Source organism: Scleropages formosus, chromosome 9 (assembly GCF_900964775.1).
Source record: "Scleropages formosus chromosome 9, fSclFor1.1, whole genome shotgun sequence".
NCBI lineage: Eukaryota > Metazoa > Chordata > Actinopteri > Osteoglossiformes > Osteoglossidae > Scleropages > Scleropages formosus.
The window spans coordinates 28,519,275-28,536,267 of NC_041814.1; the positions used below are offsets into that span (position 1 = coordinate 28,519,275).

General features: G+C 46.8%; 1 protein-coding gene across 2 annotated transcripts in view; it reads left to right on the plus strand.

Moving 5' to 3' along the window:
- Positions 1–16,993, plus strand: part of rbm33a (RNA binding motif protein 33a) — a 35,178-nt gene that overhangs the window by 12,785 nt on the left and 5,400 nt on the right. The window contains exons 9-17 of one of the 2 annotated variants that reach the window (XM_029254542.1): positions 954–1,236; positions 3,572–3,630; positions 7,849–7,969; positions 8,321–8,661; positions 9,873–10,172; positions 11,416–11,664; positions 11,983–12,657; positions 14,836–15,045; positions 15,940–16,122. In XM_029254542.1, coding sequence (XP_029110375.1) covers positions 954–1,236; positions 3,572–3,630; positions 7,849–7,969; positions 8,321–8,661; positions 9,873–10,172; positions 11,416–11,664; positions 11,983–12,657; positions 14,836–15,045; positions 15,940–16,122 — 2,421 coding nt within the window. The remainder of the gene's footprint in view (positions 1–953; positions 1,237–3,571; positions 3,631–7,848; positions 7,970–8,320; positions 8,662–9,872; positions 10,173–11,415; positions 11,665–11,982; positions 12,658–14,835; positions 15,046–15,939; positions 16,123–16,993) is intronic. The other variant, XM_029254543.1, reaches the window with a different exon arrangement.

Below are 16,993 nucleotides of genomic sequence, written 5' to 3' on the forward strand. Positions count from 1 at the left end.
ATTGATTGTCTGATTTGCCTCCACGTACCCCCGACGCATGCATAACCTGGTGTGCTGGTTGAATAGTGACAGCTGTTTTCTTACAATCAAAAGAACCTGGGTTTGAATCCCACCATCTGCTGTTGTAGTGCCCTTGATAAAGGTACTTGCCCAGAATTGATACAGTAAAATGTTCCCTTCTTTATAAATGACTAGATCTGTACAAATAGCTTAGAATACACAGCTAGCATTGTAAGTTATTTTGGACAAAGGTATCGGGTGTATTGATAAAAATTTTGGAAGATGGAGAACAGTGTTGGGCTTGTGGAACCGTATGTTCAGGCCCTCAGAGGAGCCTGTGTGACTCAGAGGAAGGTCACCCCCAGAGCAGTAATGGTATGTCAGGTGTTCGGCGCACCTGTCCTGTCCACACTACACCTTTGTGGCGACACTCTCCAATTCAAGCGATGCTGGGGCTGCCTGCCACCTCTCGTTTCTCGGTGCTTGTTCTGCAGTGATCGCTAAATCCTAATGCGTTTAGACAGCCGAGGGTGAGGTGATTGGCAGGTTGATGGTGAGCTGCCGTTGCCCGGCGCACTTCCCTTCACTTCGGCGGGTCTGCGATTCCCTGACGTTTACTCGTCTTTGTCATCCGCGAAACTGGAAGTGCGTTCGCTAATGGCTTTGAGCCCTTGGGCGGCAGCGAAGATGTCAGGTAGCTGCACGGGTCCATCCTGTTAAATGCAAAATCCTTAGAAGCTCTGCTGGTTGGGGTGGGCTGGTCAATATTAACTTAGGTTTGCTGTTCCTGTCTGGGCTGCGCCATTCCACTGCTCAGAGCTGGTTTTCAGCTTCTTCGCTTTGCGAATATTATATCAATACCATGGCTGTAGATTCTCGTGACGGTTTGCTGGGACACCGGCTAAGTTTGTCACTGAAGGATGACTCCTTTTGTGTTTGTCGTGACACTTCAGCTCCCCACAAGGATGCGGCCACACCACAACCACCAGCTGCATCCGCACCATCACCCGCACCAGCAGACCCCTCCACCACGGGGGCCCTTCCAGGATCATGGGCCGACCAGGCAGCCGCCGCAGCCGCTAATCCCGCCGCACCTCTCCCACCGTGCTGCCACCCCGCCTATGGACACAGGGCGCATGCTGAGCCCCCCGCCGCCACCACGGTCCCCACAGCAACAGCCAAAGAACATCCACATCAACCCACACTTCAGAGGCCCCTCCTCCTCCCCTGTACAAGGTCCCTGCTTTGTTTACACTGTTTTTCTCTTATGATACAATTGGAATGAATGGGGGGTATTTCTTGTCATCAGTAACTGTATAGTGTGAAGGGCAGCAAGAAATACGAACATTAATACATAGTAGTACAGTATCAATTTTCAGTGTCTTATTTCAGTGTTTGTTTTTTGGTGTTTACTGTGTGAGGTTTAAAATACATTCTGATTTTCTCACAACTGCACAGCAGATACTCATATTATTGAACAAATCACTTTGCTTGAATTCTTTGTTTCCTGCAGCTAAATAATACAGGCACGTAGCTCACACATTCATGACATGAATGAAAGGAGTTGTCTGTCTTTTCATTCATCCAGTTTTAAAAAGAATGTTGCACGCAAAATGTTTCAGGCTTGTAAAAGTGACATTTTTAACAGATGGCTTCTATAGCAAGTGATACCTGTATATGTGTGTGTGTGTGCGTGCACATGTATAGTTTTTGTAGCTACTATACATTCTCGTTTATATTATATATAAAAGCGTGTCTTTTTTCTGAAGCCTTTACATTGTGTTGATACATCTTTTAGAACTGTAATGTAAATATATTACCTAGTTTGCAAGTATGTTGTGTATGTGCTTCACTTAGTGTTTGCATGCATCTGCAATGCATACAATACACAGGATTTCCAGCGCAAGCATTTTAAATGTGTATATGGTGTATATGTATTGTAGATGCGTGTCAGTGATGACACACATTTGTGTGTGTGTGCATCTCCTGCTGCAGACAGTCTTGCCAGGAGTGTGTTTGTTAGTGTCAATTTACCTGATAAGGTGCTCAGACAGCCCTGTGAAAGCGGTGTTGACATCCAGCTGCAGGGCGGCTGCCAGCGGTTTGTCGACGGCCTATTTGCTCACTGACCAGCTGCCACTGCCATACTAGGTTCGGTTTGGTTCTCCCACCTGATCAGGTGCGCTCAGCTGGGCTCTAACAGTTGCTGCTGTCCACGTAGTCGTTGTTCAGCGTAGCGTCTCTGCTCTGGCTTTCTGGTGGAAGTGACGGGAAGGGTTCGGATGTTAAATCAGTAGGCTCATTAATCGAAGGGTTGCGGAGTTGTCTCTCAGGACCACATTTCCTGTTTTAAAACCTAGAACTGGGTTCTCAATTTGAGTTCAAGGGGACGCTATATGATACTGTAGTGTTGGAATTTGAAGGTCTCGGGTTCAGATCTCTTCTGCTGTAGTTCCCTTGACCAAGGTACTTAGCCTAAATTGCTCCAGAAATCAATACCCAGCTGTATACGTGACTAATCGTAGGTAGCTTAAATTATAAGTCACTTTGGAGAATAGCATTAGGTAAATGAATAAATTTGAGTTTCTTCAGTAAACATCCCACTGTACAAACAGGCATAAATGTTATATACTTACAGTATTAGCAGATTCCCCCCTAAAAAAACAGTGGAAATGACTTATGTAGTGTTTAGCTGACACCTTTATTCAAAGTGACTTGGTGTTGGACACACTAAATTCCTCCCCTCTGTCTTGCTCTGTTGCTGTCTCTTTCTCACAGACATGGCAGTGTTTTCAGTCAAGAGTTCACCTGGAAAGAAACAAACTGTACATAAGAATCATGCGTCTGCATCTGTCTCTTTCTGCTAATGTACACATTGCATTTTCTATGAGATGTACATTGCTTTGGAGAAAAGAATCCGTTAAATGAAATGCACATCTTTGGACTGGGAGGAAGGCAGAGCACCTGGTAGCAAGCCGCACAAACATAAGGAGAACATGTACAACTCCAGAGTGAGTGGGGATCAGCCCATGTCCAGTGGCACAACCCAGGTGCTGTGAGACCATGGTACTCTGCTGTGCCACCGTGTCAGAAAACAATTAGAATAAGGGCACTTTCTGAGGGAGCAAGTAAATAAATTGATAAAGGGAAGGGGTCCCAGCAGGCAGAGTGGTGTCCTTACCCGCAGTGGAAGTGTACAGGGTTTGGGACTTGCCCCCAAGGCAGGGAGAGGCTCTCTGGCGTGTCAGAGATGGCCTCTAGTCATCTTTAATGGCACCCGTGGCTCTCTTGCCAATTGGCAGTGTGTGCGTGTGTGTTTCTCCATGTGTCTTAACCATTTGTGGTGTTAATGTGCTCCCCTGTCTTTATGCACTCTTATATTGGACTTGTAATGAAAATGGGGTGATATACATCTGGTTGTGTTTTAATCTGTTCCTTTGGAGTGTCAGCTAAATTTGAAAACTTACAAATATGTTTCTGGTCACGCATTTTCAGCACCATGCAGGCAGTGCTTTTTTCTAAAAGACTGATAATATTTAAATGTCTAACAGTGACTTTCCTGTCATTGCAGTTCCCCTGATGCCCGCGCAGAACCCTCCTCGGCCAACAGTGGTGCCCCAGAGATTCCCGGTGAGCAGTCATCATGTGGCTTGCCCACACATCTTTGTTGACAACAGTCGGCGTCTCCAGTGGCATGCAGCTCTTGTGCCATTTTCAGTTTCATTTATGCATGAGGGTTTTAGTGGCAAGCACTTTTTCAATTTGGGTGTATGGGGGGAAACCCACCCTGCCTGCTGCTGGACAAAATTAGTGAAAATTTTTTTGTTTTGTATAAATGAGCGCTTCAGGGATGCTGGAAAATGAGCTCATTAGTGTTTCAGTGCTTGTCATGTTGTGAAGAATGGAAGTAAGTCACTGGAGGATTGCGCCACAATCGTTCAGGTGCGTAGCTGGGACGTCCGGGGCTGTGTGTTTGTGACTGCGCTCTTAGCGTTGTGCCGTGGGCACATTGCCGTATTGGACACGCGTTGCCGAACACCCCCCTGTGTGGCTCTCCCGCACAGTGCCTCCAGGAAGCAGGTGTGCCTGATTGACACTTCCTCAAGAAAAGGTTTTGTGACAGTTTATGCAAATGGTGAATTGGGAGAGTAGTAGTTGTTGTATGTCTGTTTGTGGCCGGCGATGCTGCTTTCTCAAACATGGTACACTCATCCCCCTAGTTGTACCGATGTTTTTAATTGTCAGTCTGTAATGGCAGATTTTTTAAGAACAGCGTATGGGTAGACAGTTTGATGATGTGATGAGCTTCAGCAAAGACCAGATGCAGCATGAAGTCAGTCTCCCCACCCCGCCGCTCTGCTGTCATTGGTCATCAGCCTGGCATGGGGATGGGTGTGGGGGGGTGCAATTTAAAATGCAGGTGACAAAACGCCAAGCAACTTCCATTTGCTAGTGGGCATCTGATTAATCGTGATTATCATACATTATCATTCAAAGCGTTCAAATTTAATCATAGGAGGAGGCCTCCATCTGCACTGTGGCTCTGTTGAATGTTTTCTGAGAGCAGAAGTGTTTAAATATTAATCCCGCCTATCGTTTAAAACTTAATTTGGTGAATTGCGTTAAAACTGCGTTGCTCAAACACATTGTTGAAGCTGCATAGGAAATTCATCTAGTAAGTTATTCGTCCAGAACCGATTGCCCCTCTTTGCATTTATTTCATCCCCTTTGCATTTTTGGTTATCGCGGTTGTGCTGTTAATGGTGTGGAAGTGGTCTAGTTGAGGTTTAATGTTAAATGGCAAGAAAAATACAATGATCAAGAATTCTTGCTGTTTTAAGTAATTAGTTTGGGATGGTCAGTGATTGATAAATAAGTGTGAACAGGTCACGGGATAGTTGGCACTGCTTTTTATGTTTTTTGACATTGAATTATTCTTTAATTGTGCAGTATTTCGGATGAGTCCTCATGTGCATAATAAAACTAATAAAAATCAAATAATAAAACTTGTTCATGTGTAGTGCAGTCTTACACCACATTTGCCAATGTACAGTAAGTCTTTTTTTACTCAGTGGTCTGCTGAACCCTTAACCCTTATCTTAATGAAGTTAGTCTATTTCCAGAAAGAAACTCCCAAGTTACCTGACCTCTATGGCCAAATGTTGCAGCAGTATGAAAAGAACCTCTGTCCTTGATCTCATTTGCCTCTTTACTGGTGCGATAACCCCTGTTTTCCATCGTTTTATGGATTTGGGACCAGGGGTTATGTGTGCTTATTGTCTTGTCTGTTCTAAAGTCTACTGTGCGCAATTGGAGCTGACCTTCTGAATGAAAGGATGAAAAGTAGGCGAAAGGCATTTTGATCGCCTTTGTCTGCGCCACCATGTGTCGATTACCTTTCTGTTAAGCAACTTAAGGCTTGGAATCTTAGCTGTATTGAAGCGGCCTGGCGACAGTCATCACTACTTGTGAAAAAACGAGGATTAGCATTGATAGCATCGTACAGCTTACAATGGCTGGGAATAGGTATGGGTCTAATTTGGGTTAATCATCAAATGGTGAAGAAAGGTTAATTTCTTAAGCGACAGGGATATTTAACAGAATAAAGGCCGAATCAAAGTGGTTCCTAACTCGTTGAAAGGATTACAGGAATCTTATCGTGTCTTCCATAAGAAGTTAAGCACTGCTTTTCTGGGGTGCCTTTTGCATTAAGCTATACGACAGATTAAACAGATGATGGGACTTCTCTTGCAAGGAATAATGGTTGTTCAGTTGTTACTTCCTTTGTTCATTTACGTTTCAGTTCTATTATCAAATAGATTTTGTTAATAGAACAATGTTGATGAACCATAGGCCTACATTTTGGGGAAGCTGTAGGTTGAAATGACACTTTGGTGAGCTTGGTTTTTAATTGTTATGGGTATGTGAATAATGCATTTAGCAGACACCAAAATGATGTTCAAACGCATAAAAAGTCCAACAGCACATGAAGAGCTTTAGATAGACGTATGACTTTCAAAATCACAGCTCGTTAAAAATGGTCTCGCCTCTTCCGGACTCGCTTCTCCTATGATCGCTTAAGTTCAGGTAATGTGTTAATGTTCATGCTCTGTAACTTTGAGGTCATTACTGTTGAATAATGAATAAACTTTCACACAGCTACTCCTGTAATGTAAATGTTTATTTTAAAAAAAGTAATTTGCTCGGAATGTCATTAGGAATTCACGATTATTTGGGTAAACTTTTTGTGCAGCTGCTTGTGTGATGTACATTGGTGCGTTCATATGGTGAAAAGTAACTGCTGTAGAATCACGTTTCTGTCTCTCTTTTGCTAATACAATGCGCACATTGTATTTTCTGTGAGATGTATGTCATTTTGGAGAAAAGCATTTGCTAAATGAATAAATGTAAATGACACCACCATGTTGCTGGATCACAGTGCTCAAATAGCTGGCTATGGAAGTGACATTCAAATACCAAATGGCAAGATCAGGAGAAAGATGGGTGTGAAACCTTTTGTGAATGCTGGGAGTTATTCATCAGCTCCGAGGGACAGAGGGAGCTTGTACAGAGCAAGCATCATCAGGGCTAAAACAAAGAAAGAACCAACAAACTTCTGATTTTGAACCCATCATGAGTAGGATAAGCAAAAAATAATCATACTGCTCACCTAGTCTTAAAAGCCAAGTTGTGCCATAAATGCCATTTAAACATGAACCTATTTGGAGCAGAAATGACACTAAAGAATCATGCTACACTGGTCACACTGAACTGTGAGTGATAGAGGCAGCTTGTTGAAGAGTGCAAATAAAGGCCATCTGTGGTGACCATTCAAATTAGAGCTGGCGATAAATTGAACGCACAGACAGACGTGTTCGTCTTAAGTTTGGAAGTCAAAGGCATGTCATACCACTTAGTCCTTTTATTAATACAGTTTTTTTTGTTGACTCTTGACTATATTGCATAGTTTTTCTGTTTTACTGTAACATTACATATGCAGGGCTTTGGTAAGTGTTGGGCACACCCAGCTGCTTTGCGTGTATGTATATGTATGTGTGTCAATATAATTCACACACTGAATAAATATAATCTGTCAGCATTGTGGTAAATATTGGCAAGATCATGTGGAATCTCTCCAGGCTGGGAGACAGATGGGGTGATGCAAGGTTATGGAGTTGGGAGAGAAATGAAGTGTTCCCTCATGTCTGTCTTTCATGGTTAGGCTAATTTTTCCAATCATTTTAATCTTCCTGGGGGGGGAGTGCAATTTTCTCTAAGAACATATAGTCCTCATGCCTGTTTATTGACTTTGAACTTATGGGCTTTAAACTCTAGAACGAATAAAATGAAATGGCAGAGCTGACATACTTTTTGTGGATATGCAGTGAATTTTGATAGGTTTATATGGCCATAGAGTACACTGTGTGGTTAAGTACATGGAATGTAACCAGATGTGCTGTACCTCGGATCAAGGTAATTTTTTTCCGGAAACTGCTTTAAAAAATAGTAGCGTAGTGGTTAGAACTGTTCCTTTACAGTAAATAGACATGAGTCCAAACCGTTGCTCATTCTGTTGTGCCCTTTAGTCAAGGTACTTACCCTGAATTGACACAGTAATTACTCTGCTGTATAAATGAGTAGCTGTAATGTATAAAGCCAACATTTTAAGTTGCCTTGGAGTAAAGTGTCATGTAAATCGGTACATTCTTTGCTGCGCAAACTCACTTGAACTGTTTTTTCTGTTTGCTAATCTAGAAGGAAGCAGAACTTTCTGGTACGGTCAGGAGGAGTAGTTCAGAACTTTTGGGTCCACCCCCTTGTGACTTTCTCCATTGTTCGCTCCTCTAGGGACCAGCGGACTTTCAGCAGCATATTCCTCGCAACTTCACTCCTCCACAGAGGCCCCACCACCCTGAGCCCTGGGGGGCACCCTTACTGCCCCAGGAGAGAGAGCCTTTCTTCATCAGTGGTGAGTCTGAGGTGTACCTTGCACTCAGCTTCCCTGCAGCACTTTCTCAGAAGCAAAGATATGCTGTTTCACCACAAGAGCATGCTTCGCCCTGTAGCACACCGAGATCCATGCTGATTCCTATAGTAATGGGTGTGGCTTCTTGCTGTTTGTCAACAGAAAACCTGTAAACAAGTGTTTGGTTGACTAACAATTTTGACTTCACTCAAGGCTGCCTGAAGTGTTGCACGAGAACTTTTCTTGTGTTTTCCTGTACCTTTTAGCTCTTGCTTCTCTAAAATGTTTAGAGTGGTTATTAGTGGTTGAGACCCACATCATTCCCTTTCTGCCTTTCACATCCCCAATTGATAGAGCCAAGGTTCCCAGGTCAGCACATGTTTGACCAGCAGAGCCCCGCCCCCTTGATGAGCCATGGGCACGCTTTACCCGGCCAGGGTGTCATGGGTTTCAACCAGCCAGGCGGCGGCGGTCTGCAGCAGCAGCCTATGCCTCAGCAACAGCAGCATCAGCCACCCCCCATATTCCAACGGGAACCCCCCAGGCCCGGGCCGCCCCTGCAGGGCCCCCTGGGGCAACACGGGCCCCCGGCACCCCGGCAGCCCTTTGCGCCTCCTCGCCAGCAGCAGTTTCCCCAGCAGGGCCCACCCTTTGCACCGCAGCACATGCATTTCGGCATGCAGGTATGGCAGAGAGTAAGTGGAACACAGTCGTCCTACAGCACACACCACTGCCATGCTTTGTTCTTTGGTCTATCTTCACAAGCTCTCGCTCCAGGGCTGTGTATCTTGGTTCTTGTTGGTCAGCCCCTTAGGAGAGAGGGATTGAGGGGGCCCAAACATTTTTTGTGTATGAATGAGTCCACCATCACCTGAAAAGCTTTATTCTTTACTTTAAAAGTTTAATATGCTTTTGCGTCTGTCACAGTTTCAGAGAAGTCCCTTACTAAATGAGGCATCGTGGGTTTGGGACGGCATCTGAGACAAGTTAGTCCTCTTCTCCAGCTTGTTCAGTTTGATTGTACTGGTAGATCTAAAGTTGCAGACTGGAGTGCCCTCTAGTGCTCGGTTTTTATTTAAGCGCACATATGGGTTATACTGTTCAATGACTGGCGCTGTCAGTTCGCTACTTATTGGAATTGAAATTGGTCCGGTGCAGCTATGACACACCCCCATTTAGCAGTGGCGTGACATTTAGGTGGGAACTGTAGTTCCTTGTTACCAAAACACTGGGTTTAAAATACATTTGTCCCAATGCTGGGGTGAAATTCTGTATCTGAGGAGATTGTTTACACTGGAAAGGCCAAAATCTTGCTTTTCGTATGGTTCATTCTGTCCTTCACCTGTGTCAGTAGTGTTGCAGCCATTCGCTCTTGATTGCATTTTTATTCATGTGCCAATTTAGCAATTGTTTTGGCGTTTTAATTTTATCATTATCATGTAAATGAGGATATTAGTCGTGGCGCCCGACCGCCGTGAGGTTTTATATCTGTGTTAATATTCAGAACCTCCCCGCTGGGTTCCCTGGCGTCCTGCTTTCTGCTTTCTAAATGGACAAAGAAATGACAAAAGGTTATGTGACGAAAGGGCAAATTGCTGCATTATGTTGTGTGACGAGGCTGAAAGTGTGCGTTGAATGCAGAAGATGCGAAACGCAGGGAGGAGAAGCGCGCCAGAAAGCGGCCAGCATCACAAAGCATGGAGATGTTGGTGGAGGGACATGACGGGTCCCTCTTGGTCTTTGTGTCTGTCTGGGCAGCAGGCGGCTTCATGGCTAAGCAGCAGGGATAAATGAACTTAGAGTGCAGGTTACAGACCCGGGAGAGACCCTGTTGTATTTCCTTTGAACTGAGTCAGTCCAGTTGCTAAATGATGTCTGTGTGTCTCCTCATTCTCCGACTCTGAAGGGCATGATGCACCTTCCACCACATGGGCAGCCCCAGCACCACGAGCCCCTGCAGCACCAGCAGCAGCACCCTCACCAGCGCCAGGACCTGCCCTCTCCGCTCCCGCAGTCCCAACTCCAGGCCCCCCAGCACCACGCTCCACATCACCTGGGCGAGCTGAGGCCTCTGGGCCACACCCAGCTCCAGCCTCCCTTCCGGCAGCCACCGCACGGCGTCCAGCCTCCGCTCCGCCACCACCCTCAGCCACCGCCCCGGGCGCAGCGGCCTTCGATGAGATCGGGCCTCATTAAGCCTAGGATGGTAATTGCAAGCCGGATACCGATCATTCCCAACTGTAGCCAACCTTTTTTCTGAATCCATAATGTAGCCTGTTGGGTCTTAATTTCTAGATAGGAAAGAGTGGCTTTCAAATGTAGGGGGCAACAATAGGTGTGTGTGTGTGGTGTATTGCATACACCTGGCATCCCAACACCCAAATTTAGAGTCCTGCGTGTTGTCTTGATGTTATCGCTTCTTCTTTTCCTAGATCCTCTAGTTTAAACAGTCGCATCGCAACTGGAGTCATGCTGTGTTAATACTTAGCGCTCAGAAGATGTTGATTAGTTGACCCGACTCCCAATCCATCCGTCATTTTGTGTCCCTGAAACGTAAAAACAGAAATGTATGATGCTGTTTGAATATAATTTGCAGTTTTGTCAAAAACTGAGGAAGTTAGCTGGTCATTGCTGGTGATGCACTATACTGTGATAGGTTCTTACTTTGCTGGTTTAGACCCGGAGGTGTTTATCGACACTGAAGAAGGGTTGCTAAATTGGTTTTTTTTTTTTTTTTTTTTTCTCTCCCTCAGTAGCCCCTTGCTTTACAGTTGTAAAAGTTGGTTTCCTTGATCTGTGTTCAGGTCAGACCTGAAGCTCAGGCTCATATGGGGTTTTTTTTTTTTTTTTTTTTTTTTTTTTTTTTTTTTCTCCCCCCCCTCCTCCCCCCGCAGCAGCATAACTAGACACACTTTTCTGCTCTTTAACAGTAAAAAGTTATTGTATATTCTAATGTTTGACCCACTGCTTAGGTTTAATCCTAACCGCTGCTTTGAAGAAATGTACATTTTTAAAATGTGCTTTTGCATGTTCATTGTATCCTCATCTGATCATCACTGGATCCTGAGACCAACTTGGCTACTACCAACCAGTACCATATTCTGAATGGTCAGTGGTTGTGTACCTTACCCTGCTGTATTGCACAGTATTTTTACTCTACTGTGCAACTATTGTATAGCCTCACTGCCCAGTGTTCTGCCAGAAATTCTTTGTACTGAGGACAGATATGCATTTTGGGTTTTAAAAACTCTTAAGTGTAACAAGTGGCCAATTGGACTGTCAGATTTATTCCCGTACCCATACAGATCTTTTGTCTTACCGTTCCTTATGAAAATTTACATCTCTGCTTATCTGCACAACTTTGTGTTAGTGGTTGCAGTTTGATCTGAGTGCTTTTCCTCATGGTGTGGTAAGCAGTATGTGAACTTCAGGGTTCGTGTCCCACACAGAATTCTCCATCCCCCAATGTGATCAAGCCTCCAATCCAGCAAGTCCAGGCCCTCCAGCGCAACAGTAACCTCCGTGAGCTTCCAGTGGCCCCTACTAGTGTCAGCACCGTCGGCCCCCAGCATTCAGCTAAGCCTGAGCCTAAAAGCGAGCCTCCGCCCATTGCCAGCCGGCCACCTGAGAAGCCCATGGTCCAGAAGGCCAAGCCAGAGACCCCCGCTGCTCCTCCTGCTCTGAAGGCGGAGCCTGAGGTGAGCCACCCTAAAACTTGCCGTTCCCAAGATGGAGTACAGCCCCAAAAGGTCATGGTCATGCAGTTCGTTAGACCTCATTATGCTGTAAATAAGGCTGCTGGGGTCCAGCGCAGCAGATCAATAACCGTAGCCAGTTCAGCTCGCTAGGAGTGTCTTCAGATCAATCCGAGATTAACGCACTGACCTTCTGTACCTTCTGTAACCATTCCGCAACCCTTGTACCGCTGCCCTGGTGCTGTTTTTCAAACTCTCTGCATGGTGAGTTGGCTTGAGATGCTAACTAGGCCACCTTTGTCTGGGTTCCCTTCACTTCAGGACCCAGAGGAGGATGAGGAAACGAGGCTGTACCGGCTGAAGATTGAGGAGCAAAAACGTCTGCGCGAGGAGATCCTCAAACGGAAGGAACTGCGCAGACAGCTGCAGGCTGGGATGAGAAAGAAAGAGCTGCTGGAGCGCATCACAGCTCAACAGCAGCAGGCGCAACAGGCGCAGGCACCCCAGCCCACAGCTGCACAGCTCCACACATCTCAGCCCCAGCCCCAGCAGGCACCATCCGCTAATGGTGCGGTGCAGGCCGTGCCACCCGGCGGCCCTGCCCCTGCTGCCACACCCAGGCCCAATGTGAAGGCTCGCTTGCTCCTGAACAAGCCCCCAGTGCAGTGCTGGCCTAGTACCCCCCAGCACAACATAAGACCCCAGCAGCAGCAGGGCCCTGGGATCAGCCCACAGCAGGCCAGGGGCCCCATGAGACAGGGGCCCCAGTTCCAGAACCCACAGAACCTCAGCAAGGCCTACTCCTCTCTAGCACCCGTTCCTAGTCAGCAGCAGCAACCGCAGGGAGGAAGGGAGGTGCCGGGTGTTGTGGCCCAACTACGGCCTCATGAACTCAAACCTGGGGTGAAGAGGACTGTGATGCAACGGGCAAACTCCGGAGGACGTGAAGGCCTGCAGGTGCCCCAGAAGGTCCGCGTGGTCAAACTGCTCGGAGGGGTACGTGAGGTTCTACTGCCTGTGACTAACTCTGCATTTTGCCCCCAACTAAATGTGCCCTTGAGCACAAATATAACAGGGTCTTGGCAATGAAGGGATGTGTAGACAGGATCAGGGTATTGGGCTTCAACGTGATGAGTTGTGCGTTGTTCAGATAGTGCTAGTACCTCACTGCTTCCGACCTGTGTGCTTCAGCGTCGCCTTAAGTACAGCTCCGTCTGTGTGGGCTCTGTGTTCTTGTCATATTCCTGTCTTTCCTCCCACAGTCCAGCAACATGTTTCGGGTGAATTGATGACTCTACCTTGTCCTTAATATGTGTGATGTAATAACTGTGTGTGGTGGCTGTTTGGTGGACTGGTATTCCATCCAGGGTGTAGCACACCTCGTAACCTGTGTTTCTCGGATGGACTCGATCACCAGGACACTGTATTGGCCAAGTGGTTGTTGATGTCACACAGATGGGTGCTTGTGTTACAATTTATGGTCAGCAGATTTTAATTTTGTATCCTGTCCAGCTCGTTTAATTGTTCTCTGACACAGGGGGGAATTGATCGGTCTGTCTAAGAAGGCCCTGCTCCAGCTGCACGCGACCCCGTCGTCACGGCGCCGAAAAAGCACGCGTTGTGCTAGACGTTAACTAAGCATAGTGACATTTATCCGCAGAGTGAAACGTGAAGTGCGTATCGCTTAAAGGTCGATGCAGTCTTAGGAACCAGGGGGTGTCTCTCCTTCAGGGGATTTAAGGCAGGAGGAAGAGACACAGAAGACCTATATGATATTTCACTTGTGGATTTCTGTCCTTTTTATTAAATTTTATTTCTTTTCTCTGACAAATGACTGCGACAGCCTTAATTCCTGTATTGCTGTCCAAATTGAGAGAGCTGTGGAAAGGATTTCATCTGCAGGTTTTCAACCCAAAGTGGCTTCACTTGTCAAGCTGTGCTTGGAACAGCCCCCTTCACACATGCGTGCGTGCGCGCACACACCACCACCATCTCGCAATCGCCCAGAGAACAATGCACAGGAGCGCAGCTCATGCTGTCGATGAAGATAGCACGCTGTCAGCACTAATAGAAACCTGCGCGCAGATGCCTGAAGGCTGCTGGAGACATGCGAGCAGGGGGCTGGGGGGGGTGCCGAGGCAGATCTGCGCTCGATGCTACCGTGGGACGCCCCTCCGCCGTCACCCTCGGCCAGACTGACAATGTTATCTCCCCAACGAGCAGCCGCATGTCAGCCATCTTTCAGGTGTGCGCAAATTTAATGTCACTCCGAGACATGCAATTAATCTTTCACGGCAAGCTTTGTTTGGGGGGGCGGGTGATGGGGCTGCTCCATAATACCTGTGAAGAAAGAATTGCCAGTTTGGCGGATTTGGATTTGGGAAGCTTAGCTCCAGATAAGGGAAATTAATTTTTCAGAAGGAATAATAGGGGGTAACGGGAGCACAAAGCCTGGATGGAAGATGAATCGAGGGGGTATCAAGTGATGTCACTCCATCGTAATGCCGCTTAGCATCGGACGGGTGTAATCCGGGGCTGTGGTTCCTGCCGATGAGGATTAGTCCGTTTACCTGGCTGCAGACAGTGAATCTGTAAAATGTTTTTAAGAGGGAAGAGGTCCCATGCCACAGCATTGTTTGTGTATGTGTGTGTGTAAATGAAAACGTCGCAGTGACAGACATGTCCCGCAGCGGAGTCTGTGGAGAGGGCCCAGAGCATCACTTTGGACAGGCAGCTGGACCAAACCCAGCCTTTCAGATGACTGGGGCTGGGAGGGGGGGGCGAGTGTGCCAGTCTTTGGCATCATACTGCAGCATTTGGGGTTTTGTCGTTTCCATCTGTGTCCAGTTGTTTGTCTTGATGCCGCTGACTTTCTGCACCTGAGATGTCATGAATTTTGGTGTTTGCTGGGAAGCACTGGGAAAGTCTGACAGTGTCTCGACTGTCTCGCACTGTCATTATTTAACAAACACTTTTCTCCCAAGCAGCCCACTGTGTTGAGACTTAGTGATTTAGTCATATACAGCTGGGTAATTTTTGTGTTTTAACTGCAGCAACTCGGGGTGAGTACCACATTCTTTGAGTTGAGAGCGGTGACGCCAACCACTATGCCACCTGTTTGATCAGGCTTGATTGACAAGTGTTACTGAGCAAAGTTGTGGTCTGTGCCCCCAGGGAGGTGAAGCAAATGCCGATGTCGGCCCCCCGCTTCAGCAGCAACACCAGCATCGGGTACGGCCGCCCCCCCAGCTCCGCCAGGTCCCCGTAAGGAAAGTCACTGTGGGTCCTGCCGCCCTGCCACAGCTACAGCCTCACCAGCAGAACCTGCAGCAGCTCACTCCCCACATTGGCAGAGGCTCTGCAGGGGCCCCTCTGCAGAACCGGGTTGGTCCACATGCACCGTGTCAGTGCATGACAGTGTCTCGTGTCCCACTGCATAGTTCCGCTAGAGTAGGGCTCAGTGCTTTGTTCAGACGTGTTTTGGCCAGTAGGTGGTACAGTGGTGAGGGAATTGGGCCTTTTACATGACGTTTCTGTCTTGTACTGTTGGTATTCTCTGGCTTTGACAAAGGCTTCTTTGCTGCTGCTCTTGTAAGGGGAGGCTAAGCATGAGCATTGCTACAAAAATGAAATTGAAAACATGAGCAAATATGGTGAGAAAAGAGCACTGAATGGCTGCCATGTTTGCAAAGAGGAATGGGGTGCGGGTGTTTGTGCTCAGGGCACCCCCCCACTTCCCTACATGCTATTGCATGCTGTTGGCTGCACGATTTTTCAACTCTGTTGGAAAAGTGAATCTGTCAGATTCTTTACTTTTGCAGGTGGGCCATTGGATAAAGAGGACAGTATAAATGGTGGTCACCGAAACCTTTGGCTAAACTTGCTTATACATTAGCATTTGCTTGTATTAGTTGTGCAGGTTACACACTGACTTCAGTTTAGAAATGAAGTTGCAAACCAGTTTCATGAGCTGTATAGACAGTTTGTGCAGTGAACAGTCACTGCTGTAGTGCTTTAAGGCTGAATTAATCGTGTGACTCTCCCATACAGGATTTCACAGCATGCAGTTACATTGTTTATGCCAGTTCAAATGAGCTTGCTGAAGTTGGCGCTAAATGCCTTTCTTGAGGGTACAACAGTTGCCCCTTTAATAGTGGCATCACCTCTGTGCTCCTGTGCTGCACCGTACCAGTTTCTTTATAGCCTGTGTGAAGTCGAGCGCTTTTTATTCCTTTATCGAAGTCACCGATGTCTGAAGGTGGTTGTTTTGCTGTGCAGGGGCGTGGTCGAGGGGCATCTGGTGGAGCTCAGGTGGGGCGTGGCCGTGCCCGACCCATGGCCGTCAGGCAGACTGCACGACCCCCGGAGAACCAGCTGTGCGGGGTGTCCATTGAGGGCCTGTCCTCCTCAACTACTGACGTCCAGCTGAAGAACCTGCTCATGTCAATTGGGCCCATCCAGGTAGGGGGGTGTGTGTGTGTCTCTCTCTCTCTCTCTCTCTCTCTCTCTCTCTCTCTCTCTCTCTCTCTCACACACACACAACAGAGATGCATACACAAAGTGGCAGCTTTTCCTCAGTTAATTTAACCTGTCATGGGTCAACTGGACTGTCCTCAACTGCTGTCACGAGGATCGGGTGCCTTCAGTGCCCCGGGGGTCTGCCCCGTCTCTCGGCATTGAGGCGACGGAGGTCGAGAGAGCAGCGCGATTCATATGCCTTGCCAAAAGCTGAAACGGCAAATGCGTCTTAGTTTGACGTGCAGCATTTGGAAGCTTCCGAATGCATCTCGTTGCGTACCGATGACCCACGACTCTTCTTTGCACTTTTGGTTCTTGGTTCTCTGCCGCTTATGAAAATGTTTCTTCACTTGGAAATGATCTCTGTAGTCTGTACTCATTATAGTTCAGTTTTAGTAATGACTTCGCTACCGTGTTCACGTCCTGAGATGAATTTCAAATTTTTATAAGAATTAAAATTTATTGGTCTTCCTGGAATGCTTTGGAAATTTCATTTCGGAAAATTGTTTCTTACGTGAGCCAGGTTGGTCCATGTAAAATGATTTAATATTTATAACTGACATGGTTAGTACTAGCACAAAAATGTAGGAAACTTAAAATTCAGCTTAAAATCAGAGTAGCAGCTCTTGTCTGATCATTGATGTACTGTGTACTGTTTTATAATACTGTAACATCAGTTTAGTTCACTGTACATTTTAATCTGTGTTTTTCTGACCTTTTTCCTGCTGGGATTGTAGACTGTCAGTAGTGCGCTGTTTTTGCATTTCTCCTGTCACAGTTGTCAAGACATGCTTGCAGAAGTTGACATGTTTGG